Source organism: Salvelinus sp. IW2-2015, linkage group LG4q.1:29 (assembly GCF_002910315.2).
Source record: "Salvelinus sp. IW2-2015 linkage group LG4q.1:29, ASM291031v2, whole genome shotgun sequence".
NCBI classification, from domain to species: domain Eukaryota; kingdom Metazoa; phylum Chordata; class Actinopteri; order Salmoniformes; family Salmonidae; genus Salvelinus; species Salvelinus sp. IW2-2015.
In genome coordinates this window covers 85,315,901-85,343,357 of record NC_036842.1, presented here as the reverse complement: position 1 = coordinate 85,343,357, position 27,457 = coordinate 85,315,901, and the positions used below count along the sequence as shown (strand labels likewise).

General features: G+C 43.0%; 1 protein-coding gene across 4 annotated transcripts; it reads right to left on the bottom strand.

Moving 5' to 3' along the window:
- Positions 1 to 25,783, bottom strand: ankrd27 (ankyrin repeat domain 27 (VPS9 domain)). 4 transcript variants are annotated; one of them, XM_023985976.2, is made up of 27 exons: positions 25,652 to 25,783; positions 17,034 to 17,156; positions 16,070 to 16,180; positions 15,556 to 15,712; positions 15,267 to 15,421; positions 14,915 to 14,974; positions 14,744 to 14,797; positions 14,497 to 14,562; positions 14,313 to 14,389; positions 13,873 to 13,994; positions 13,049 to 13,127; positions 12,807 to 12,945; positions 12,457 to 12,549; positions 12,124 to 12,242; positions 11,863 to 11,945; positions 11,573 to 11,688; positions 11,279 to 11,371; positions 10,796 to 10,993; positions 8,958 to 9,014; positions 8,441 to 8,557; positions 8,025 to 8,189; positions 7,592 to 7,789; positions 7,358 to 7,477; positions 2,445 to 2,618; positions 2,246 to 2,339; positions 1,972 to 2,053; positions 1 to 1,703 (listed from the first exon to the last, which is right to left on the bottom strand). In XM_023985976.2, exons 2-27 carry the CDS (start codon positions 17,133 to 17,135, stop codon positions 1,328 to 1,330), a joined length of 3,207 nt encoding a protein of 1,068 aa, XP_023841744.1. In that variant the 5' UTR covers positions 17,136 to 17,156; positions 25,652 to 25,783; the 3' UTR covers positions 1 to 1,327. The 4 variants fall into 4 exon arrangements, with proteins under 4 accessions (XP_023841744.1, XP_023841745.1, XP_023841746.1 ...); XM_023985977.2 differs by having other exon boundaries at positions 7,592 to 7,786; XM_023985978.2 differs by having other exon boundaries at positions 8,441 to 8,536.
- Between the last annotated feature and the right edge of the window lie 1,674 nt (positions 25,784 to 27,457).

The window sequence follows — 27,457 nt, the reverse complement described above, 5'->3', positions numbered from 1 at the left end:
AATAGATCATGGGTTTATTTATTGTTCACTGCCTCAACATTCGAAATAAAATACTTTATACATAAATTAACATTGAAATTGGAGTGGATAACTACTACTGCATATACCAAAACGGTCACCTTGAAATAAAAATACATCCCTACGCTGATTGATGCTAGTCATTTGTGTTAAATATACTGTATGTGCTGGATAACGATCATTTAAAATAATGTCAATTCAAAAAGAGCTACAGACATTTCAGAGTGTTGTTGACAGAAAACAAAATGGTAGGAGTAAAGTGCAAACTCCCAATAGCATCGGTTGGGTCCTATATGGCCTTGCTTGGCAGGATCAACTGCCATTGAGGTGAAACAGAATTTTCTGCTGAATGATAAATAAGCACTTTTTGCAATATATTGTTTTCTACAGGTTACATATGTACCCATTTCCATGACATTAACTATGGCAGTTGGGTTACTATATTCTCAAATGCAGTACAACTACAGTACAATTTCTGGAGTCAACAAATTGAGCTACTCACTGTATATAGATGTGTATACATTGCTCCCTCTACCTACAGAGCAACCAAGAAAACTGTGTGTGACATTCACTGGGATACAAGTGTGGCCTTACTGTGCATAGTCATTCAGATGTCATTTGTTATAGATGGGCTGGAAGAATTGATGGTTTTCTAAAAAGGGAATAACTAACGCAGTCAATTAAAAATGATATCCAAACCTGAGAAGTGTAATAAAAAAACAAAATAGTTAAGAATAAAAACAGTGCCCTGATTGTACATGTTGAAATAAAACCCTGTCAGATGTAAGAGGAGCATAGATGCAGATGATCCTATCAAGTAAACCAACTTTCTTCATCGTGATATGCTATAATGTCACTGTTAGAACGTTCCATCTACTCTCTTTTAGAAGAGTGAGCAACCAAATAAAAAATGTACTAAAACAGAAATGACATTCGCATGAAGTTGAATTAACATGATTTGTTACCCTTTTTCCTGAAGGCAAGGTGAAAAAGTGCTTTCAATAACAGTCAGCATAGAAGTCCTCTTTCTGTAACTAGAACTAGGCTCCACTCATCTCTGGTTAACCCACTCTGTGCAAGTTCTCCCGTCTGGGGTCTGCCTCAACCATCCGTTCCTTAGAGGATCTCCTTTTCTTCCACCAGGTCTTCTACCAGCTCTTTGGGTGGGCTCCCAGCCTCTGGACAGTATCTTTTCCACTGTAAATCTGTATCTGGTGAGGACATCTTTTCATGTCCTTCTCGGTCTTTGTCTCCTTCATTGACTTGGCTAGGTGTGTGTGACGGGTCGCTGCTGGTTGTTTGTAGTGTATTAGAGGGGTCGTTGGCTGTGTGTGTGTATTTGAACGGCCATCAGCTGTGAACATGACACGTCAAGTATGTCAGGCTCACCGGGAGTGTCTGTGTGTGAACGGTCTTCGGCTACATGTGTGTCCACCTTAACCTCTCCTGTGTGTCTCAGGTCCCGGGCCCACTGAGGGAATAGGGGGTGCTCTGTGTCCACGGTGTGACAGTGACTCAGGACCCTCTCGCTGTCCCTGTGGTACCCAGGCGGGGGGCTTCCCTCTGGGCTGGAGCTGAAAGGTCCACTGCTCTCCAGGGTCACCCCCCGTCTCAGCTTCCTCCTCTGGGCAGTGGGTGAGTTGATGGAAGGCACACTGGGAAGACCTTTCTTCATCTGCTCAACTCTGCAAACATCATCCCTTTTAATAAACTTACATTTTAAAAGGAACTGCTATGTTTCAGTGCAGTTCCTTAAAATGTAAGTTTATTATGACAAAAGTTGTATTGTAGACCTCTGTGTTAACTGCTTAAACATTTCTCTATACTTTCTAGAAAACATTTGACATCTAACTCAACTACAAACAAACTCCACATGGTAAACTAATACGTTTAGCAAATTCAAGTTCAAATATTCCACTAGGAGACACAAGTCATCCTTTCCATGAGACCAACCTGTTGATTGACTGGGCCAGCTTCTGACATCTTCCATTGGTATTATGCTGATGGAGCTTGAACCTCTGGACAAATGAATGGGCTGTGATTGGGAGAAATGAGTTAGACACTAGCATACCACAGGAATGCATTCTGTGGTATAGGATAGGAAGGCAGCCACAGTTTGAAGATGGTGACGAAGACTTGTCACTGTGTGTTGGTTGTAGCACATCTCTACTGTCACCCTCTAGCAGGTCAAGGAAAAAGTGGCTGGTGTCAATACTGGCTCTCTTACCCAAAGCCCCCTTGGGCACAGAGAGCAGTTTGATTGGTTCAGCATCAGGGGAGAGTCCAGAAGCCTTCTGAAGAATCCTCAGGATCTCAGTGTTCTGTAGATCATTTAATCAATTTAACATTTAATCAATGATTCTCTCCGATCTGCTACTGAACATACAGTGTGTATTTAGACCATGCAGTAGCTGTTCTATTCTCACCTTGCCCCCAGTCTCCTTGCCACAGTCCAGTGCTGTCCTCTGTCTCCGGTTCCTCATGTGGACCAGGGCTCCAGCCTGCAGTAACAGCTCCACCAGAACCAGGTGACCTCCCCTCACAGCCTCATGCAGGGCCGTGTTCCCCTGGTTGTTGGACAGGTTCACTGACGCATTGCTCTGGAGGCCCATAGAACACACATTGTAAAGAGTAACAGTTGGCCTGTGTGTTCACCTGCAGCAGGATTGTGTGTGTGTGTAGCAAGGATGGTGTTTGGTTAGAATGTGTGTGTGTAGCGTGTGTGTGTGTGTGAGCAGGATGGTGTGTGTGTGTGTGGCAGGATGGTGTGCGTGTGTGTGGGTGTGTGTGTGTGTGTGTAGCAGGATGGTGTGCGTGTGTGTGTAGCAGGATGGTGTGTGTGTTAGCAGGATGGTGTGTGTGTTCACCTGAGCAGGACGGTGGTGTGTGTGGGGTGTCACCGCGCAGACGGCTGTGTGCGTGTGTGTTTGCGTACATGCGGCAGGACGGTGTGTGCGTGTGTGTACATGCGGCAGGACGGTGTTGCGCGTGTGTGTGTACTGCGGCAGGACGGTGTGTGTGTGTGTGTGTACCTGCGGCAGGACGGTGTGTGGTGTGGTGTGTACCTGTGGCAGGACGTGTTGTGTGTGTGTGTGTGTGTGTGTTGCGTGTGTACCTGCTGTTAACTCGAGAAAGACACAACGACAAGGTTCCAGTTTAACAAAGTTTACTATACTATATGAACACACTACAAGTAGCCATTACACTCAAGGCCAGTCCATCAACGAACTAGACTTCATGCGCATCTTGACTGAGTGATAGCCCCGTAATAACAGGAATATAGGGATACTTAAAACATGAACTTAACAATCTCCCCCTTTTCTTTAAAGACAAATAAAACATCAACAACATAATTAAATGTCCAAATATTATTCAAGATCCCCATTACAAAGGTTGTGTGACAGTTCTTATTGTATTACTCAAGCTGCCACTTTCCATTACTGAGGCCTGTAGGAGCGAGAGCCTGTAGGAGCACAAGACCGGATGCTCCTTTTTAGTCAGACAGTCAGCAAGCTGTTCCTTTGTGGTCTACCACAGAATCCGCTGGATTCTCTGTGCTTGAATAAGTTCCTTGATGCTGAGTCTTCCTCTGTGACAGACTTGGTTGACTTCACAGCATCAACTAAAAGTAGTTGTCAGTGACACAAACTACAGGTAGAAAGTGCTGTTTTGTCTCACCAGTGGTAAGCTCCAGAGTTGCAAGAAAGATAGCATTGTCAACTCCATCCCCAAGACCAAGGGTTTCTCCAGCAAGTCCGCTTCGGACAACCCTTGTGATCCTTTTTTTTGACTGCCAACAGATAGGTGAGAATCTTCCTCCTTCACCCATTAACACGATTAGATGTCCACCTTGTGTGCCTCCATCTGTAAGGTTCCCTAGCGAAGCATCTCTGAAGACAACTAGTTTCAAAGAGTCATCTTATCCACATGCTGAAACTTTAAAATCACTTGTTGTGATTTCAGATTACGAACAACTTTGTATGCCTCATGAATGGTTTGTACAGTGGCGTGTTTTGTGTTAGATGCCAAGTTGCAAAAATCAAACATTACATCAGGTCTACTCTGTCTATCAAACCCATAAAATTTGTCCTATCTTTGACCTCAAATTATCAGCTTCAATTCCACAGAGGGGAATTCCTTTGTACGGCTCTGAAGAATCCATGTGGATGGGTTGAAGATTCTTGATATAGCTCTCCTGTTGCATCAGTATTTTGCCATCAACTGTAATAAACTCTATGCCAACATAACAAAAATGTATGATCATGCTCCTCACGGCCAACCTAGAAAACAGCTTTGAGGTGTGGAATCACAGTTGAAGCAAAGGTCTGTGAGCCACCCCAGATAAAGTCATCAACATGACAGGCAAGTACTCCAGTCACATTGCAGTCTTGATCAAGCCAATAGAAGACTGCAGGATCCACTTGTGACATTTTTCCACCTGTATTCAGCATTGTTGCCTTGACTTTGTTGTACCAGTAGAGTGATCCATCTGCCAGTCCATACACACACTTTTTTTAGTTTCCACAGTGTTCCTTCGCTTTTAGCTTCAGGCGGAGGTCGGATGTGAATGCCCTTGACAGCTCTGTTCCTGCAAAATCTAGATTTGATGTCTATGGAATTAAGTTTCCATTTTTTCTGGCAGATCACTGACATCAGCAATCTGAGTGACCTGAGGCGCATGTCGGTGAGTCTTTTGGGAGTTCTTTAGCAGCCAGCTCCTCAAAACCTCTAGCCACTAGACGTGCTTTAGGCACTATTCCAGTTAAGGATTCTTTAAGGGTACACACCCACCTTGTTGAGACGCATTTTTGGCCAATGTCTTTGACTTCCTCAAACACTCAATTTTTCCCCAATTACTGAGCTCATCTAGCTTAGCAGAGTCAAATGACACGTCCTTTGTTTCAAGTACATCATCATTTTGAATGTCATTCTGTTTTTCTCGATTTTCCATTGATTCAATTCTGATATTATCTACAAGTGACAGGTCAGCTGACCCTGTTGTACCAGAAAGTGTAGCTGGTTCAGAGTACTGCAAGTTGTACCAGTTCTTGTGTTTTTACTTTTCCTGCTCGTCCAATGACGGTTGCTGTATGTGGAATACCACTTTCTCTGTCCATGTATTTAACAGTTTGTCCTGTTTTCAGATTGGAACAACCATGTTCTCTTAACACATATGGCTGTTGTTGAATGTTTCCTCATTTGAACGCTCAATAGTTAACCTGTGGCATGGTTAAAGGTCTCTGCTCCATTTCCTGTGTCAGTTTCAGTGTCCATATCATTGGATGTGACATCTGGTAGGTTTGTGTGTCTGTTACTGTGTCCTTTTTGTCATTTTCATTAGGAGACTGATTCTACTGATTCTCAGCTCATTTACTTTCCGCAATCTTGAGTGATGCACCCTGACAATCACGCCTTCGTGCCTCACAAATATCACCACACCATCTTGACCAATGACTACTCCGGTCCTTTCCACTCTTGACAGTCAACTCGTTTGTAGTACAACTTTGTTTCCAGTTTCGTACTTCTCATCATCATTATTCCTGAACTCCTGAGTAACTTCTGAAGTCTGTCAACTGTATCATGTCCCAAACTGTTTTGTAAAGCTTTTGCAATACTTTGTGTTTTTCTTTAGTGCTCATGTTCTCTGTGACTGTCAGAATCTCCATGTGCTCTGTGTCTGTCAGAATCTCATTTTGCATGGACTCTGTGAGATGTCTTTGTCTAAAATGTTTACACAATAGTGGCTTGAGGTAGTAAGTTCAAGAGTCACTGGTTGTTTAAACATCACTGCCTTGTCATTTTTATGTCTAGTACAGCCTCTGCCTTCTTGAGGGAAGCTTTGCTTAATAGTAAGGGGATATCTGTAGGACCACCTCTGTTTCAATTGACACTTAGTCTGACCCAATTTTTGCTGGTATCTTAACTCTCTTGGTAGAATGGACAATTCTCCCATCTCCAAATTTGAAAGCTCTTTTGCTTGGTGGTCAATCATATTTTGTACTTCTTTCATATTTAGTTCACTGACAGAGCATATCAAGCCATTTTGCACACTGTCCGTGTACATGCAGTATCAATCACAGCAGATCCTAAGGATTAAACTATAAAAATCTCCAGTATCAGATCATTTGAAAACAGTGTAATGTTACACTGCTCTATCTCTGTGTTTACATTTTCCTCTGTTAGTTTAACTTGTTCATTTTTATGAGGACAGTCTTTAACCCAATGGTAAGTGCTTTGACAAATAGCACATTTAGATCTCCTTCCATATTTGTCCAAAGGATTTGTCCCGGGAAATGGCGCCCTCTTCTGGTTGTCTTGAGAACGTGACTTGTTGGCGCCTTTTCTCTGCTGCTCCGTGTAATATGCTGCGTCACTCACTTGCATTCCATCTGTTATTGGCGCGACAGACGTCTTTTCACCAAATATTATTTTTAGTGCCGACTTCATATTTGCAAAAGTCAGCACAGTACAAGCAGTCAAAGCCAACTGTTTCTCCCTACCATCTAGACAGGCAGTGTCTAGCAACTTGAACGCTAACACTGCATCTGGGAGAACCATGTCGTACTTGCGCATTCTATTGTACATCTGTTCGAAATCGATGATGTAGTCCGTCATTGCAACCGAAATATCTCTCGTAACACTGTCAAAGTTTGAATATGCCTCGTAGGCACGGTCTTTCTCTTCTTTAAGAAATACAGAATCCAGTGCTGTGATCAAAGTTCCCATACCGTCATCCTTGTTCAAATCCTCAACGGATATTTCCAGTGCTGTATCTCTCGCTCTTTCCTCGAGCGATAATACCACCGCAAGTGCTTGCTTTTTCYCGTCCAGATTAGTAACGCGTGTCCAGATTCCCAGTTCATTTTCCCAACTTTCGTACGACCTCTTCTCGTCGAAGTGAGGTGGCACATTGTAGTTAGAAACCATCCTCTGCTACCAATGTTAACTCGAAATGACACAACGACAAGGTTCCAGTTTAACAAAGTTTACTATACTATATGAACACACTACAAGTAGCCATTACACTCAAGGCCAGGTCCATCAACGAACTAGACTTCATGCGCACTCTTGACTGAGTGATAGCCCCGTAATAACAGGAATATAGGGATACTTAAAACATGAACTTAACACCTGCGGCAGGACGGTGTGTGTGTGCACGCGTACCTGCGGCAGGACGGTGTATGTGTGTGTGTGTGCGCATGTACCTGCGGCAGGACGGTGTGTGTGTGTGCGCGCGTTTACCTGCGGCAGGACGGTGTGTGTGTGTGTGTGGTCACCTGTAGCAGGACGGTGTGTGTGTGTGTGTTCCTGCGGCAGGACGGTGTGTGTGTGTGTTTACCTGTAGCAGGATAGTGGCTGTGTCCAGGTGACCTCTCAGGCAGGCGTGGATCAGAGGAGTGTTGCCATAGTGATCCTTCTTATTCAGCTTGGCGTTGCACTCCAGCAGTGATGTCACTACCTGAACATGATTAATGCGATGGGCGGGGTTTGAGCTTTTGGGACTATTCCATTTGTTCAGATGTGCCATGCAAGCTCAATCGAACACAGCTGAAATATAGTGCTGCGTGCCCACCTGTATGTGGTTGTTCTGGCTGGCCAGGTGCAGTGGCGTGGCGCTCTGGCTGTTGCGTGCGTCAACATTGGCCTCGTGGCGGCTGAACAGGGACACCAGGGCTGTGTGACCATGGAGCGCTGCGACGTGGAGGGGAGTGAAGCCATCCACACTACTGCTGTTCACACTCAGACCACTGGCCTGCAGGCACGCCAACTTCTGGAGTCAAACACACACACAGAGGAAAATACGAAGAATAACATCATCAAGTTAACTAGGCAGCACTGCAGGAACATCATAAATCATATCTTTTCAACATCTAACTTTCCATTCAACATAGCTTCAGTGCTGCCAGCCATGTGTCAAGTTTGCCGTTTGCTCACTGACATCGTCTATATATCAGAAAGGGGCTTGGCCAAGGAGTAGGAATGAAAGGCCAGGGTTGCTCTCTGACCTTCTGTGTTGGTCCACAGTGTGGACACTGGCACAGTGGGTGGCACAGTTCTGTCCAGGATGGCAGCCCTGCATGCTGCTCCTCTGGTTCCTCGTCCAACCACTCCAACAGGTACCGCACCATCTCTATGTCTCCATCCGCCACCGCACGAAGCAACTTCTCCACCTGTCAGTCGAGAGAGTGAGGCTACATATTAGAACACCAGCAAGATCTTTACAAACTGGATTACAAATTACAGAGTCATCCCACAAAAAAATGTTGGGTGAAAGCGCCAAATATTAGCTTCCCTCGATATAGAAAAATAGTGCATCTAATTTCTACTACATCCCTATTCCCCTTAAATTAAGATGATGCTACTCATCTCAGGCATTGCCAGGGTCAGCCCTGCCCAGGGGTCCTCAGTGCTCCCTTCTAACCTCTTTGTGTCGGACCCTGTCTCCGTCGGGTCTGGCCTCGGCGCTCTGGGAGGTGGTGCTGGAAACAGAGGAGCGGCGGCTGCTGCAGTCAGAGGCCTGGGGGGAACGGTTTGGGGACTGAGAGCGAGAGAGCACCGTCACTCAGCTGACCACACACACACGTACAGCACGTTTCAAAAACTAATTCCACAGAGGCTCGAGTGTCTGCGGGTTTTGGCTCTTCCATTGTCCTTAAATTATGAATTAAGGTCACTGATTAATAAGGAACTCCCCTCACCTAGTTGTCTACATCTTAACCAAAAACCGTGGAATGAGTTTGACACCCATGTAGTACAGGCTGCTCCTAGCAGAGCAAGTGAAGAGATATATTTGTAAGAGTCTAGAGTAGAACTACAGTATGTTGGTTAATGGTGTTCTAACAGGCTGGCTGCCTGGAGTAGAGCCATCATTGTATCTAATGAAATACTGTAGTTACATCTCTTCTCTGTCACTTCCTAAGTGATGAAATCTGACTTACATCATTGTTCTCTCTTCTATGAGAGACGTTGTGGGACAACTCCAATAGCGTCAGAATCTGAAAGACGCATAGACAAGTACACTTCAGTTACACACGCTCTTACGCATGTGCACATACTTCTTAATTTGCACATAACGCGTCCACAAACACACTCCTTGACACACAAGCACTGTTCCGTTTACAAATTCTGGCATGTACACAGCTGTTCCAGAATTACCTCTGATACTCATTCTGGTATGTAGCCTAGATACACACTGCGTTAAGCTATACAGGACAAAAGCTTTTGTAAAAGGATAATCACTAACTGGGTTACTTCCTTCACATTCTTTCAGGTTCATACATCAGCTTAAGAGATTAAAAAGTAGCCAATAAATAATTACTTAAGCATAAAAGTAGGCTCTATTTCTAATACAACCGTTTCACATTTCATTCTTGTTCAAAATCATAATAATACTGAATGACAAGGCAAATATATCAAGCCAATCCTGTTGCTAGGCCATTCAGAAATATTTTCTTCCTTAGAACAATTCCCACCCTTCTGTTAATACTTTCTCTGAATATATATATTTATCTAACTAAAATGTTTAGTATGCTAAGCCTCATCTTTAACAGCAGAAAAGCCTGGCCGAGTGGGACCCCCCTTCGAGCCAATGACGAGTCTTTTGAACGTCAACATTCTAAAAAAACACATGTCATATACACCCCGTCCAAAAGTTTGGAGTCACTTAGAAATGTCCTTGTTTTCCATGAAAATATACATGAAATTAGTTGCAAAAGGAATAGGAAATATAGTCAAGACGTTGACAAGGTTATAAATAATGATTTTAAACTGAAATAATAATTGTGTACTTCAAACTTTGCTTTCATCAAAGAATCCTCCATTTGCAGCAATTACAGCCTTGCCGACCTTTGGCATTCTAGTTGTCAATTTGTTGAGCTAATCTGAAGATATTTCACTCCATGCTTTCTGAAGCACCTCCCACTAGTTGGATTGGCTTGATGGGCACTTCTTACATACCATCGGTCAAGCTGCTCACAGCTCAATAGGATTGAGATCCGGTGACTGTGCTGGCCACTCCATTATAGACAGAATACCAGCTGACTGCTTCTTCCCTAAATAGTTCTTGCATAGTCTGGAGCTTTGCTTTGGGTCATTGTCCTGTTGTAGGAGGAAATTGGCTTCAATTAAGCGCCGTCCACAGGGTATGGCATGGCGTTACAAAATGGAGTGATAGCCTTCCTTCTTCAAGATCCCTTTTATCCTGCACAAATCTCCCACTTTACCACCACCAAAGCACCCCCAGACCATCACATTGCCTCCATGCTTCACAGATGGTGTCAAGCACTCCTCCAGCATCTTTACATTTTTTACAGCGTGTCACGAATGTTCTTCTTTGTGATCCGAACACCTTAAACTTTTCACCTTAAACAATTTCCAATCTCCACAGAAGGGTGGAGGCTGTTATAGCAGCAAAGGGGGAACCAACTCCATATTAATGCACATGATTTAGGAATGAGATTTGATAAGCAGGTGTCCATTTACTTTTGGTCATGTAGTGTAGTTTCGATGGAACATTATCAGCTGTGCTGGATGACTGCCAGGGAAAAAAAATAAGATCTTCTTGAAATTGCTAAGAACACAATGTTCTTATATTATATAAGACTTATATATAGACTTATTCAGGAAAAGGACCTGACTTTAAAAAATGGCAGAGTATTTAAAAAAACATTTTGGTCAATATGACACTCTCTGCTTTCCTAGTGTTAAAGTACCCATGTAAGAAGTGTGTTTCAGGCAGAGGCCTGGTCAGCTGTGACCAGGGGTCTCTACTCCTCACCTTAGAGTTGAGGGCACATTGTAGTGGAGAGTCGTTGACCTTGTTGTAGATGGTGGTGCTGGCTCCGTTCTGCAGCAGCACCTCAATGATGCCCTCGTAGCCCCACCGGGCTGCGATGTGCAGGGGGGTGTCGCCTTTGTCATTCTGGATGTTCAGACGGCACATGTGCAGGTCGTAGTACACCAGGGCTTTAACACACTGAGACACGGATAACACTGTTAGACTGAGAACAATCTCCTCTGAACTACCATAGAGAAGACTGTCAATGCAGGGTGTCATCCCCTGTCATCATCATCCATATACTTATTTAAGGCAGTATCAATACAGATACTGTGACTGCTATCCCATGTACTGTGACTGGTTACATTTCTTCAGCTCTATCACTCAGGTTACCACACAAAGTGGCAGAGTCAAGGCTGTTGGAATAAACTGTGCACTTAAATCCAGATTTTAAATGGAGAGTGACTCCCCAGACTGACGTACATCCTCGTGTCCGTACATACAGGCCAGGTGCAGAGGAGTGTTGCCATTGTTATCCTGGGCACCGGAGTAAGCCTTATAGTGCAAGAGCAGCAGCTGGAGTACAGAGAGAGACAAACAGAATGTGAGAAAAATATAAATATGTCAGAGACAATATACAGTTTGTAATAGAAGTATCCTTTTTGTATCTTTATTGTAGCTCTCCTAGCCTGGTTCAAGATCTGTTTAGGAGTAGGCAAGGCAGCACAAACAGATCTGGGACCCGGCTATAGTCATCCTGCTAGCGTCCTGGCTCACCGTGACTCGCTGGTAGCCCTTCTGGCAGGAGAGGTGTAGGGGTGAGAGGGCATGGTAGTCTGTGGCATTCACCAGAGCTCCCTTAGACACTAGCAGGTCGATCAACAGGGACTGACCTGCCATGGCAAAGACAGGCTTTTTATTTGATTTAGACAGTGGAAAATGAGGGAGACAGATGGAAAGGGATGAACAGTACAGAATGTGGCAGACCAGGAATCCCCTGTTGTGTGGCCCGGAGGCAGTTTTCTGGACAACTTTAGGTACCTCTGAAACCTGTTGGTATCTCTTACCGCAGATAGCAGCGATGTGAAGTGGAGTGTATCCCCTGTCGTCTCGAGAGAATGGAGTTATGATGGAGGGGTCATTCAGGCTCCTGTAAGCAGACAGAGTTGAAGAATAATCACATTTTCAGTTCCTATATGATTTTAAGCCATTAAAATGGGCAGAAAGGGGAAATGATTATAACAAGATGTAGTGAAAGAAAGAACTTTTCCTACTGAGAATATCATTTTTTATGATAGAGGAGTTGTGTGCGTGGGAGCGGTACCCACCCAGAGAGACGGAGCTCACAGTGGTCACAGGAGCAGAGGGGGTGGCACCCCTTTACCCTGTCACTCTGGTTCTCACTCAACACACGCTGGACCTCCACCTCGTTACCATTGGCTATGTGCTGCAGAATCCATCAATCCACACACAATCAGCAAAGATAAATAAAAAGGATCAACACACACAATTGATAAAAAAGAAAGAAAAAAGTTAATCAAATGTTTTCCTATTAAAATTAAATGCTGAATGAAATTAGGTGTCCATCTGACGAATGAAGCATAACGTTATGCAGAGTATAGCTTTCTCCCCTTCTAAAGGTCAGGGGACAGGGTTCTCACCTGAAACAGACGGTCTATGGGGGTAGCAGAGTTCTGGGAGAGCAGGTTTATCTTCTGGGTGAAATGCACTTTGTCGTTCAGGTCACCTAAGCCCTGCAAACCTCACACACAGCCATAGTCACTCACTCTGCACAGGGGAGTGTTTTTATCAATATTATTTTGGCCTGCTATCACAGGTATTGCAGTGATAAGTTGGTGTATATAAGTCAACAATGTGCTTGGATAGGATATCAGCTACAACAACGTATGTGCTTGTGGTGTATAAAGCCCTCTTCACAATATTGAGCCAAGCCAAGCAGGCCAGGACTAATGTAATGTAAGAGACACCCTGTGTACTGCACTGTGCTCACCACGCGTCCCTGGCTCAGGCCGAAGTTTCCCTGTCTGATGAACTCCACGGCGGCCTCGAACGACGTCAGGCAGTAGCTCAGCTCCTCCTTGGTGGAATTACAGAAATGGAAGTTCTTGATGTAGCTCAGGTTGGCCATCCTGGAAGAGCATGCTTGTTAGTTTAACATGGCTGTTAGTCATGAATTACTGACTGTTTAATTACTAGGTCCAAGTTATTACTAGGTTATAACTCCTTACTCACCAATTGGGGATTTCCGTCTTCACCAGTAAGTACAGAATCACAGACAGAAGGTCGTCTGCACACAGAGCCTCTAAGCTAACTGCATATGGAGAAAAGGGAAATGAAAGAAATGATTAAATGACTGTGGTTGCATCTAAGTTTCAGTGACTGTGTGATGTTTACAACTAGAGCATACAGCAGGGAGAAATGGCTCTTCAAAATGAAGACATAAAACAGCTTCATCCTACAAAACAGGCAAGTGTCCACACAGTCAGTGTAACCTCTCAGACACTCTGCCTCTGTCCTCATTTAGGCTTTAAATTGGTAAATTGGCTGTTTGGCCATCAGAAATTAGGAGCGGATTGCAGCACTCTGCAGAGACAGGGCCGGGTTGTTATGTGGCCAACAAGGTTGGATTTGCAAAACAAACTGGACATACACATTAGGCCCCTACAGTTTCTGTTCTGTGGACTGTGTGTACACACCGAGTTATTATATTACCAGGGAGGGCGTGAATAGAACAGACAACAAATCCTGATCTGGGTTACAATGACCAGCCTTGAAAGACTTGTAGGCTGCTTATAATAATGTCATGTCTACATAAAACATTGGTAAATCAGCTTTTTATGCATTTTAAGTATTTCTGGATGAAAGCAAACATTTTATTTGATGATACAACAATCAGCCCATTGACAGTGGAATGCAAATGTGCCTTTAAAATGGAATCCGTCCCATTTGTGATGGTTCCATACAAGTCTGTAACACTGTAAACTGCTGCCGATGTGACATGAAATGGCATAGGTAGGATGGACAGAGACAGACATAAAAAACAGACAGACACATACCGGAGTGGCTGGGGGACTGCATGATTGTGAGAGACACCTTCCTGAGGCAGAGCAGTTTGTGTAGAGGAGAGGTGCAGCGGTTCAACTGGCTCAGCTCCCTCTTGGCCCGAGGGATATTTATACTGTAGGAGGAGACATAACACGGAAGTACAACAGGATAAATCAATATTGATACTGTACAAGAGTGGAAAGAGAAACATACTCCTATAGTCTATAGACACAACAGCACAGGTTATAGTGGTGAAATGACCTGATAGGGATCTACTGCTATAAACCTGCTTGACATTATGGAGATCAATATGGTGTCTGTTCATTTTTGTTTGTGTTGTATGCAGACTTGTTTTCTGGCCAGCACAGATTTATAATGTGATGTGCATCACGTTATTGAGTTGTAATCATAAAAAGCAGAAATTAAAAGAGACCACGTGAAAAAAAACAACCTAAATTCAGATTTGACCCCAAAGTCTTTCTGCTGCAGGTCCTGCAGGCCTCTGGTGGTTTTGTTGAAGGCAGAATCCTGTTGGAACAGTGATAATAAACATAGATATTAACCTTCACTGCATGGGAATTCTGGGCCTATAAATGACAGCATTATCAAATACTGTATAATATTTATTTACATACCTGGCTGGCTTCAAGAGTCCCCACAAAATTAAAGATGAAATCATGGATACCATGATGTATATACATCTAAAAGAGAAAAATATTTACTGACAACTTTACATAAAAATATATTACATCATTACAGCATCACACAACAGAATTTCACTGATGACCAGAATGAAGAAACAGTCCAAAAAGCACCCAGAGAAGCAGCAGACATGTCAAATTTGAAAGTAAGTGTGAGGGATGGCGACTAGGATAGAACTACCTCAACCGCCTGTTTGAGGAGAGTCATCTGGAGCTCCTGTTTGACCAGCAATTTCTGAAAGGAGGTTTAACAAATCAGCTTTACTTCTCAGTATTGTGTCCAATAAGCATGAAACAGGAGAAAATAATTTGAAAATGGGTTTTGCTTTCCGTAGCAAAACATGCTACTCACCAGGCGCGAGTCTCTCAACAGGCACTGAAGACATTTAGTATAAAGAGAATTCACAGAGTCCTGAGGGGAGAGCACAGTTACATGTTAAAGCAGAAGTCATATAACATCTTATTATACGTCTATAGCATACAATACATTAGTGTACATTACTATAGTTTAGCCATTAAATATTATACATTAGTGTATCATGTTACTGTACACCGAGTGTACAAAACATTATGAACGCCTTCCTAATATTGAGTTGTACCCCTTTTGCCCTCAGAACAACCTCAATTCGTCGGGGCATAGACTCTACATGGTGTCGAAAGCAGTCTAGCGTCAGATAGGTGTGTTGTTTAGGGTAAGTACTTACGATGTGGTGTCGCAGTCCCTTCTTTTCCTGCTCCTTAAATGAGTGGCAAAAGCTGCTGATGAACTTGTCCAGTTTCTCAACATGGCAGCCCAGGAACTCCCTGACATCCTCCACATTCTTCAGATAGTACGGGGCTGGGCTGGGCGTCACCTCCACTGTGAGAGAAAATAGGGAGTGAAGAAAGGTGAGAGTGAGATGGTGGCTATAGGTGTTTGTATCTGGTTCAATATGGCCTAAACCATACACTAAGTTAATCAACTTTTGTCACTTTGGAGGAAAGCAGTACTACCTGGGCTTTGGTCGGTGTCGATGGGCCTGGCGATACAGAGGATACTGTAGCTCTGCTCCTTCTCATTGTAGAAGGTCTCCTCAAACAGGATGGGCACATTGGCTGGGGCCTGGAACCCTAAGCCCAGTCTCACCAAGCTGTCCTGGATGGTCAGCTCCTATCAGACAGGACAAAAACACACAGATAGTATCGTTGACCAAGATGTCTTAACCAAGAACGCTCTGCTTTATAGCAGCTGTTTACAATCAACTAAATGGGTATATAGCAGTGAACGCTGCTGAGAGGAGCACTGCTCATAGTAATGGCTGGAACAGAGCTAATGGAATGAAACGCATGGAAACCATGTGTTTAATGCATTTGACACCATTCCACTCTAGCCTTTACCACAAGCCTGTCCTCCCCAATTAAGGTGCCACTAACCTCCTGTGGTATAGAGAAAATAAAACTGCATGATATTTTGTGTAGTTGCACCAATGATACAACAGGAACTGTAGCGTTGGCAGATGGATCTTACCTTTCCATCTACAGTCTGATACCCTTCTCCAGATGGGTGTAAAACGTAGGTTTCAAACTGGGCTGCTGTGTATGCACCAAGGGTTAGGCTTCCACAGCATGGCACCAAAACCTGTGGCACAACCACACCATCATCAACAAGGGTAATCAACAATGCTTCTCGTGACTGACTGAGAATGGATTCATCAAAAGGTTTTATTGGTAAAGTACCCACAATAAAAAGCACCTGAGCCGACTGTAAAAATGCTACTTCACATTTAAGCCAGTAGCATTTATTTCTCTGGTACGGCCTACCACCCACACGCGATTCAACACCTATGACAGTAGTGTCTGCATGAGCTTTCTCTCGCCCCCTCTCCTTCTCTCACTGTAGTAGGTGGTTACTAGACAGAGCTCTCATTTGAGAACTTCCCAGAACACTAACAGTGGTGAGTCATAGTAATGGTCCAGATATTATCCTCTATATATTCCTTTGCTAACCACCAAGTAGGCTGAGAACCTTCTAAGTGGCCATTTTCTACAAATGGCAAGACAAACTATTTTCCAAAGCAATAACATGGCCTCCCTCAACTATGAAAAATTGACTCTTTTCCTTTATGTTCTTCTTATCTCTGCATAAATGGATGCCCTCGTGCCCTGCAGCTGACTTGCCATAAAGAGAATCTTCAGCCAGTGTGGTACCAAATTGTCCTGCATTTTCTGGACAGTCGTGCTGGCCTAGCTCAATATGTTGAACCTTTACATTGTGTGATTCTGGTCCAAGTCTACACACAGCTCACAAAGAAGAAACGTCACTCTCTTAAATCCTGCATTTTCAGACAGAGGGGAGTAGTGCATTATAGCTGGAATATTTACTGTATAAGATCATGCAAGCCTGAACACAATAGTTTTATTCTGCTGAGCTTGGTAACATACACAATATAAAAAAGGGCTGAGTACTATAGTACGGCCCCACAGCCACTCACAATGCCATGTAGCTCTGCCACTCTGCTGCACAGGTCGGGTCTCTGCTTCTCCAGTGCCAGGTAAAAAGGGTTCTTCAGGAGGTTCTCATCATACACAGCCATAAGGATCTGGATCTCTGGCTCCTGGGGGGAGGAAAAGAGGTGGACAGTTAACAGTAAATATATGGTAGGAGGGAAGGATTCCATATTAGGTGACTTTGTCTGGCTGACAATTACAACAACAAAAAATGCTTTCATGTTGCTCCATAAGGACGGAAACTCAGCCAAGGCTGGACAGAGAACATGTTAGAGTTGTTGACATGAAGTAGCCTAGGTAAGAGCAAAGTGGCTGGTTAGCTAGGGGTTTAGTCCACCAGCCAAATCTCTGTTGAACATGCAGTATATGTTGGCTATTTACGGTAGCAATTTGCCTGGGGACGAGGTTAAGGGTTTGCCAAAGAGGACAAACAGACAGAAGCAGCTAGGTCCAGAGAGTGTCCTCTTTCCTGAAGCGTCTGAAACCACAACAGGAACAACAAGAATATTGTTCCTGTCTCCAGGGTTGCTCTCCTCCTCCCTCTCCCTAGCCAGCTGCCTCTCAGCTGAGCTCGTTAACGTTCTCAGAAATTACATTACAAAAGCTGGTTCCCCACATAAGTGCATCTSCAGGGCCAGAGATTCTGTATGTGTATATGACATGTTTAGAAGAACTTCATGAAACATCAACCTTTATTAAAGTAGTCAGTCTCTCAGAGACACACAGCAGGAAGGATCTAACCAACAGGTTGTTAAAGGCTCAATGCAGCATTCTCTCTCTCAATATCAAATCATTTCTGGGTGAAAATTAAGTAACTTACTTTATAATAAATAAATAGCTTCTTAGCAAGAGCACTTTCTCGAGCAAGAATTTATCTATGACTGTCTTGGAGTGGTCTGAGTGGGGAGGGAAAACTGAAGTCATTATTGGCAGAGAGGTTGTGTCTATTGACTAATTTAAAGTGATGTCACCAGGCAGGGCAAAACTCCTTCCCATCAAAAAAGTTGGCCTGAAATCTCTATTTTCAAACAGCTCTAACACTAAAAGGGCATCAGCATCTTCACAAATTCACAGTATTATTCCAACCTCAATGTAGAAATAAATAAATAAATACAAAATCACATTTGACTGCACCGAGCCTTTACAAAATGTTCCCGAAGCCTCAAATGTTCAGACAGAAGCCTCATCTCCTGTTGAAACTATTTTTTTTTTTTTTTATATGAAATTTAGCCAGGTCATATGATGCTGTGGCATCACATCTTCCCTTTTATGTCTCCTTCTGATATAAAACTCCAATCATTCCATTGGAAAATCATAAATACATCATGTGAGCATCATCCCCAAAATGGAGAACACCTGAATATGAAATCCATTTAAAGTCTCATCGTCTGATTGAGTAGCCTGATCTATTCTCTTGTTTGCGCCGAGTAAAGAGGACTTGAGATGCTGAGCTCAACGTCATCTTTACGAATCGCAGGAAAGATAACGCCATGGGGGGGGGGGGGACTGGGACAGTCCCACACCACAGTAGCAGAGTGGGACTGGGAGGACTCATCTTAACCTAAACCAGCCTCTTTCGGAGTCGGACTAGGCTTCATAGTAGATCAGCAGTAGCTCAGGCTCAGTGTGAAGACAGAAGCACCATCAACTTCCACCCTCATCTCTCTGCGTGCTCCCTGCCTGGTAGGCTATCAGATAGACGCTGCCTGATGGCCTGAAACCCTGAAGAATGTGCCGTGTGACCTGTCTGCAAGGTCTGAAGCGCCCTGGTTTGGGGAAAACTTCCTTCACACTCGTGACCAGTGGGGAGTGAACTGCACGGCTCGTAAGCATAAAGACACATCTGTTTTCTTCAAGATAATGGACAAAGTATTTTCCTTCATCTGACCTTTCATGCTGTTTGGTCAAACTATACATCAACATTACATTGAAACATCTTCTGATGGAAGTCCTTTTGTCTACTATATACCCTATACCGTGCATTCAGAAAGTCAAAACTGCTCCAGCTCCTTCAAGTTGGATGGGTTCCGCTGGTGTACAGCAATCTAAGTCATACCACAGATTCTCAATTGGATTGAGGTCTGGGCTTTGACTAGGCCATTCCAAGACATGTAAATGTTTCCCCTTAAACCACGCGAGTGTTGCTTTAGCAGTATGCTTAGGGTCATTGTCCTGCTGGAAGGTGAACCTCCGTCCCAGTCTCAAATATCTCGAAGACTGAAACAGGTTTCCCTCAAGAACTTCCCTGTATTTAGCACCATCCATCATTCCTTCAATTCTGACCAGTTTCCCAGTCCCTGCCAATGAAAAACATCCCCACAGCATGATGCTGCCACCACGCTTTACTGTGGGGATGTTGTTCTCGGGGTGATGAGAGGTATTGAGTTGGCGCCAGACATAGCATTTTCCTTGATGGCCAAAAAGCTCAATTTTAGTCTCATCTGATAAGAGTACCTTCTTCCATATGTTTGGGGTGTCTCCCACATGCCTTTTGGCCAACACCAAACGTGTTTGCTTCTTTTTATCTTTACGCAATGGCTTTTTTCTGGCCACTCTTCCATAAAGCCCAGCTCTGTGGCATGTATGGCTTAAAGTGGTCCTATGGACAGAGGCTCCACAGCGGAGATTGGAGCTTTGCAGCTCATTCAGGGTTATCTTTGGTCTCTTTGTTGCCTCTCTGATGAATGCCCTCCTTGCCTGGTCCGTGAGTTTTTCTGGGCGGCCTTCTCCTGGCAGGTTTGTTGTGGTGCCATATTCTTTCCATTTTTTAATAATGGATTTAAAAATTGGTGCTCTGTGGGATGTTCAAAGTTTGATATTTTTTTATATAACAAAACCCTGATCTGTACTTCTCCAAAACTTTGTCCCTGACCTGTTTGGAGAGCTCCTTGGTCTTCATGGTGCCGCTTGCTTGGTGGTGCGCCTTGCTTAGTGTTATTGCAGACTCTGGGGACTTTCAGAACAGGTGTATATATACACAGATCATGTGACACTTAAATAAAGTCAACCTGTGTGCAATCTAATTATGTGACAGAAAGGTAATTGGTTGCACCAGATCTTATTTAGGGGCTTCATAGCAAAGGGGGTGAATACACATGCATATACCACTTTTCCATTTTTTCTTTTTTATATTTTTTAAAAACAAGTCATTTTATTCATTTCACTTCACCAATTGGGACTATTTTGTGCATGTCCATTACATGAAATCCAAATAAAAATCCATTTAAAATTACAGGTTGTAATGCAACAAAATAGGAAAAAACACCAAGGGGGGTGAATACCTTTGCAAGGCACTGTACTTGTCTATATAAAAAAGGTCCCAAAGTTGACAGTTCATGTCAGAGCAAATACCAAGCCATGAGGTCGAAGAAATTGTCCGTAGCGCTCCGAGATAGGATTGTGTCGAGGCACAGATCTGGGGAAGGGAACCAAAATATTTCTGCAGGATTGAAGGTCCCCAAGAACACAATGGCTTCCATCATTCTTAAATGGAAGAAGTTTGGAACCACCTAGACTCTTCCTAGAGCTGGCCGCCTGGCCAAACTGAGCAATCAGGGGAGAAGAGCCTTGGTCAGGGAAGTGACCAAGAACCCGATGGTCACTCTGACAGAGCTCCAGAGCTCTTCTGTGGAGATGGGAGAACCTCCCAGAAGGACAACCATCTCTGCAGCACCAATCAGGCCTTTATGGTAGAGTGGCCAGATGGAAGCCACTCCTCAGTACAAGGCACGACAGCCCGCTTGGAGTTTTCCAAAYGACTCTCAGACCATGAGAAACAAAATTCAGGACCTCAGATTGGGGCGAAGGTTCACCTTCCAACAGGACAACGACCATAAGCACACAGCCAAGACAACGCAGGAGTGGCTTCGGGACAAGTCTCTGAATGTCCTTTAGTGGCCCAGCCAGAGCCCAGACTTGAACCCAATGGAACATCTCTGGGCAGACCTGAAAATAGCTGTGCAGCAACGCTCTCCCATCCAACCTGACAGAGATTGAGAGGATCTGCAGAGAAAATATATATAAAAAATATAAAAAAATGTAACTTTTTGCTTTATCATTTTAGGGCATGGTGTGTAGATTGATGAAGGAAAAAACATAAGGCTGTAACGTAACAAAATGTGGAAAAAGTCAAGGTATCTGAATACTTTTCGAATGCACTGTTTATACAAACGTATGTGGACAACCCTTCAAAATGACGGCATTCAGCTATTTCAGCCACACTTTTGCTGACAGGTGTATACAATCGAGTACAGCCATTAAATATCCATAGACAAACATTTACAGTAGAATGGCCTCACTGAACTGTCATAGGATGCCACCTTTCCAACAAGTCAGTTTCTCAAATTTCTTCCCCATTAGAGCTTCCCCAGTCAACTGTAAGTGCAGTTATTGTGAAGTGGAAACATCTAGGAGCAACAGTGGCTCAGCCGCGAAGTGGTAGGCCACCCAAGCTCACAGAACCGTACCACTGAGTGCTGAAGCGCGTAAAAAAATAATTTGTCCAACACTCACTACTGAGTTCCAAACTGTCTCTGGAAGCAATGTCAGCACAATAACTATTCGTTGGGAGCTTCATGAAATGGGTTTCCATGGCCGAGCATCCGCACACAAGCCTAAGATCACCATGCGCAACGCCAAGCGTCAGCTGGTGTAGTGTAAAGCTTGCCGCCATTGTACTCTGGAGCAGTGGAAAAGTGTTCTCAGGAGTGATGAATCACGCTTCACCATCTGGCAGTGCGATAGACGATTCTGTGTTTGGCGGATGCCAGGAGAACGCTACCTGCCAGAATGCAGTGCCCACTGTAAAGTTTGGTGGAGGAGGAACAATGGTCTGCGGCGGTTTTTCATGGTTCAGGCTAGGCACATTACATCCAGTGAAGGGAAGTCAACGCTACAGCATACACTGACATYCTATATGATTCTGTGCTTCCAACTTTGTGGCATTTTGGTGAAGGACCTTTACAGCATAACAGCATAACATTTACAGCATAACAATTCCCTTGCGCACAAAGCGAGGTCCATACATAAAATGGTTTGTCAAGATTGGTGTGGAAGAACTTGACTGGCCCACACAGAGCCCTGACCTCAACCCCATCAAACACCTTAAGGATGAATTGGAACGCTAACTGCGAGCCAGGCCTAATAGCCCAACATAAATGCCCAACCTCACTAATGCTCGTGGCTGAATGGAATCAAGTCCCCAAAGCAAATGTTCCAACATCTAGTGGAAAGCCTTCCCAGAGCAGTGGAGGCTGTTATACAGTAGCAGCAACAGAGGGACCAACTCCATATTAATGCCCATAATTTAGGAATGAGATGTTAGACAAGCATGTGTCCACATACTTTTGGTCATGTAGTGTACATTGATTTCACACGGTTGTCAGCGTATAGTACTTCTCTGTTAAAAGCAGACTGACCTCTAGCCAGTAAAGAACAAGCGTATCACCTAATTTGAAGAGGCACCCTTAACACTTTTCTGAAAGACAACACTTGTCTAACTTTCTTGCCTTTGTTTTGACTAGCTCTAGAATAAACAAAGTTAAAAATAGCAACATCCTCTCTTAAGGCCTGTTTTAGGTTAGTAGTTTATTGGATTAGACTTATCGTGCCAGATCTCATCTTGATAACAAGTGCCTTCAACCTGTTTTATCTATAATGAAAGACACTTGTGAGAACAGTCAAGTACACTTTACAAATAGACTGGAGGCAATCCCATGCCTGGCTACCAAAAATGACAAATGTTGGAGACAAAACATAGGCCAGCCTAAACAATCAAATCCTAGGGAAATGATACCAAGTGGAGCACATAACCAGGTTGGTCCACTACCTAAGGTGACATGTTACAATAGAAGGTCCCATGTTGTAACACACTGATCAATAGACTCCTTCAAGATGAGCAGTAACAATGATTGCAATTCAAACAAGAAGGTTTTAAAAACGTACTGATTCAAATGCACTTGAAATGAATAGGCCTATAATTTCCTCTGCCAAAGCCATGACAATGTTTGCAGAGTTGGACTCTGGTTTTAATTCCCCAATACAGCTAACATCCATCCTGTTGTTTCCATGGAAAGAAGTGTACCCAGGCGAAAGCACATACGTCGACAACATAGGCCTATCATAGATTACTGGAGTAAATTTGAAACGTTGTGTCAGCCCCAAGGTCAACTGAAATGGACACTGCATCGTATGATCATGTGCTTGTCCAACAGAAAAAAATAAATGCAATTGATTTAATGTACTAGGCTAATTTAGAGTTATCACTAATTTAGTATCCCACGGATAACAAGCCAAAACTGTATACAATTTGATGTCCCCACAAATCAGATTTCACGGACGACAGTCTTAAATGTGCTCATCAAAGGCTCTGTAAAACCATGGTGTCTTGAATGTGAACCACAATACCGACAATTACTGCATAGGCTTGCCGGTATGATGCATGACTGACCTCATGGTCAGGAATAGAGCTTACCAGCTTGTAGTTATAAAAAACGGAAATTAGTTACCTCTGGTTTGTTCGACCATTCCATTCAGCCAGCGGAGTTCTCCATCCATCATGTAGACAGGAAGAAACTCTCCGGAATAGAAAGGTGGAGGGGTATGTTTCATGATGCTGTGATTGTGGTAACGTACAGGAACTCAAGTCCTTTGGTTCTCCCGATCTGGAATACCTCACCATCAAATGCAGACTGCATTACCTCCCAAAATAATTTTATTCGGTCATCGTCACTGCCATGTATATTCCCCAACAAGCCGACGGCTCTCAAGAAGCTACACTGGACTTTGTGCAAACTGGAAAATGCATATCCCGAGGCTGCATTTATAGTAGCTGGGGACTTTAATAAAATAAACATGAGGAAAATGCTACCAAAATTTTATCAACACATCTCCTGTACAACACGCGAATCAAAGACTCTGGATCATTGCTCCTCTACCTTCCGGGATAACTAAAAGTCCCTCCTTTTGAAAAATCAGATCATACCTCCATTCTCCATTCCATTCAGGGTGGCAGGTAGCCTAGCGGTTAGAGCATTGGGCCAGTAACTGAAAGGTCGCAGGTTTGAATACCTGAGTCAACACGGTGAAAAATATGTCGATGTGCCCTTGAGCAAGGCACTTAACCCCAATTTGCTCCAGGGCGGCCATACTACTATGGCTGACCCTGTACAACATTTTATTTCACTGTACCTATCTGGTATATGTGACAAAGCATGGTTTATTTTTGCTCCTCCCCACCTATAGGCAGAAACTTAAGCAGGAAGCACCCGTGGTAAGGACTGTTCAATGTTAGTCTGACCAATCGGAATCTATGCTTCAAGATTGTTTTGATCACACGGACTGGGAAATGTTCGGGTAGTTCATCAGGACGTGCATAGAGGATGTTGTTTCCACTGTAACGATTATAACTTATCCAGACCAAAAACAATGGACAGTAATCATGAAATGCTTTGAGGCTAGTTAAGGATCATATCATCTCCACCTTACCCGACACCCTAACCCCACTACAATTTGCATACCGTGCCAACTAATCCACGGACAACGCAATCGGGGGTACAATAGTGCACAGGTTGAAAACTTCCAGGAATAGGTTATATATATATATATATATATATATATATATATATACTGCAAAATTACACTTGATATATTGCAGGTAAGGGGTGTAATGTGTTTGCAATTTTCAGGCTGTAAGAGACAGTCAAAGTTCAATATCATACAAATACTTGCTTTGGAAGTGGACAAAAATATGGCCTACATGGGTAGAGGTTTCAGTGCCAGATTTTTGTATTCTTAACAACATTAACACGTTAGCTAGCCCAAGATGTACTCTTAAAAGAGCCTACCGTTACTCCTTAATTTAAAGTATGTTATTTACAAAGGTAGACTGGCAGCCAAACAGACAAATCAAATCAAGTGTTATTGGCCACATACGCATATTTAGTAGATGTAATTGCGTGTGTAACGACATGCTTGTATACTCCATCTAAACGTGAATAGATTCTCAATTGTGATACTTTTCTAAAATATATATATATATTTTCAGATCACATCAAAATAACTTCACAAATGCAAAATGAAACACACTGTTTTAACGGGTTTATCACAGTAGCAGCTGACATTTTTCAGTGACAAGTTTCTGGCGGCCTTCTTCCGTTACACAGGTGTTAGGAGCACGCTAGATAGCACAGGTGGTCTCTTTCGTAAACACAACCCATAACATTGCGATATGGCCATGTGGCAACACTAACCATATAAAAGGTGTATCAATTTAACCTTTTGTTTTCATAAAATTATTTATTGGTGATATGAACGATAAGGTCCTTATGCTTCCAAAACCGCACCGCAAGCAATGCGTGTACATGTTCAGACATTTAAGTCATTTAGACCGAGCATCAGGGCTTTTAACAAAACTCCCCCGTACAGAAGACGCCTTCGTCCAATGATTTATGTGTAATGGAACTGAGTCATGATCAAGGGCTAACACGCTGCTTATCTTTCAGCTATCTAGCTACAGTAGTTAGCTAGCTAGCTCACAGCAACAACGACGTCGGCTTGCATTTAACGTTACATTCATACAAACACAATATGACCATTAACTTACCTCTATTTGCTAAACCCTGAGGAATCGCATTGCAAAATGCACTTCTTCAAAAGACTTGCGGTAAACAGAAGTCACCATCTGATCCACCGATGGCTGTCAACACTAACACCAGTCTCCATAATTTACTACTATTCTGCAAGCAGCAATAAAGGGCGACGTCACTATCGTAATGAGGAACCCTTCCAAATTAAAGCCCATATTTCAAACCATTGCATGGTTAACTCATTCAAAATATATATTTTAATCAACGTCGATATGTATTGTTTGTAAGCAAATGCAAGACGGAATTTATATATATATATATATTTTTWAACATTAAGCCCACTCCTGAAAAATAAAATGTTAAAACTGGTATGTTGACAATATTGGGATTATAGGAAAAAAAATATTGTGCTGATGTAAAAGTGGGGTTTGGAGTACTCGGTAGGGTCTGTAGACCTGTAGTCTGTTGTAATTTCATGGGGCAGTGAAAAATACGAAGTGTTATTGACCTTTTACTACACCCAAGTTCAGCATGTCTTTGTAAGGGGACTCTTATTTTGAGAGAAAATCGTGATGCCAGCATCATATCCTGCTGCATGGAGAACTGTAATCCCTCATTTGATGAGGAAAACAAACGCGAGTTCGGTTTTGTCAACAAATCAGGTGAAGGTTCCCCGATTTACCGCAAACCAATCCTGCTACTCCGGGACAAATTGTTCAGCGGCCTGGCTCAAATCATCAACAGAAAGGATGACTCTCCACTGCGCATAATGAAGCCAAGTTACACTGTAAATCAACATACAGTATAATACTAAAAAAGCCTTTACTGCTCTCTAACACGTTCTTGAACTTGATTTGCAGAATAACATAGGTTTAAGTGTTTCTTTCACAGTGTAATGTAATAAAATGTTGCAATGTCAGTGTGCAATCGGGATACTTAAAGTGTACGTGACCTTTTACTTTTTTCTAATCCATCACTTATTCAAAATGAGCTGTGATTTGTATTTTATATTCTAACATGAAACAGGGTTTTAATCAGCAACACAGTGACTACAGTGAAAGTTTAGGCCTCAATGGCAGAGGCGCTAGGAACCACTGGGAGCTAATGTCACAGGTCCCCTACCTACCCATGGTAAACAATTCGTTTGTAATAGAAGGCCCTTTCAATATATTTAAAATGGGCCCAAATTAGGCATGTATAGTGCATTCAGGAAGCATTCACACCCCTTGACTATTTGCACATTTTGAAGTGACAGCCTGAATTTCAATTTCAAATCCCCAAAATGTCAGTGGAATTGTTTTTATTACATTTTTTACAAATGAATACAAATCTGAAATGTTTTGAGTCAATAAGTATTCGACKCTTTTGTTCTTGCAAGCATAAATAAATTCAGGTGTAACATTTTGCTTAACTTACAAATTGCATGGGCTCATTCTGTGCAATAAGTGTTTAACAAGATTTTTGAATTACTACCTCATCTCTGTACCCCACACATACAGATAATTGTAAGGTCCCTCAAACGAGCAGTGAATTTCAAACAGATTCAACCAGAGAGGTTTTCCAATGCCTCGCAAAGGTCACCTTTTGGTAGATGGGTAAATATAAAAAAAAGCAGACATTGAATAGCTCTTTGAGCATGGTGAAGTAATTAATTACACTTTGGATGGTGTATCAATACACCCAGTCACTACAAAGATACAGGTGTCCTTCCTAACTCAGTTGCCGGAGAGGAAGGAAACCACTCAGTGACTAAAACAGTTAGAGTTTATTGGCTGTGATAGAAGAAAACTGAGGATGGATCAACTACATTGTAGTTACACCAC

Excerpts from the sequence above, each read along its gene's own strand:
- ankrd27 (XM_023985976.2), bottom strand. The coding sequence starts at position 17,135 with ATGGCTGTGTATGATGAGAACCTCCTGAAGAACCCTTTTTACCTGGCA. Across the intron at positions 14,390-14,496 it reads GGACTCTTGAAGCCAGCCAG|GATTCTGCCTTCAACAAAAC; the intron begins GTATGTAAATAA and ends CTGTTCCAACAG. Across the intron at positions 12,243-12,456 it reads CCATAGACCGTCTGTTTCAG|CACATAGCCAATGGTAACGA; the intron begins GTGAGAACCCTG and ends TGGATTCTGCAG.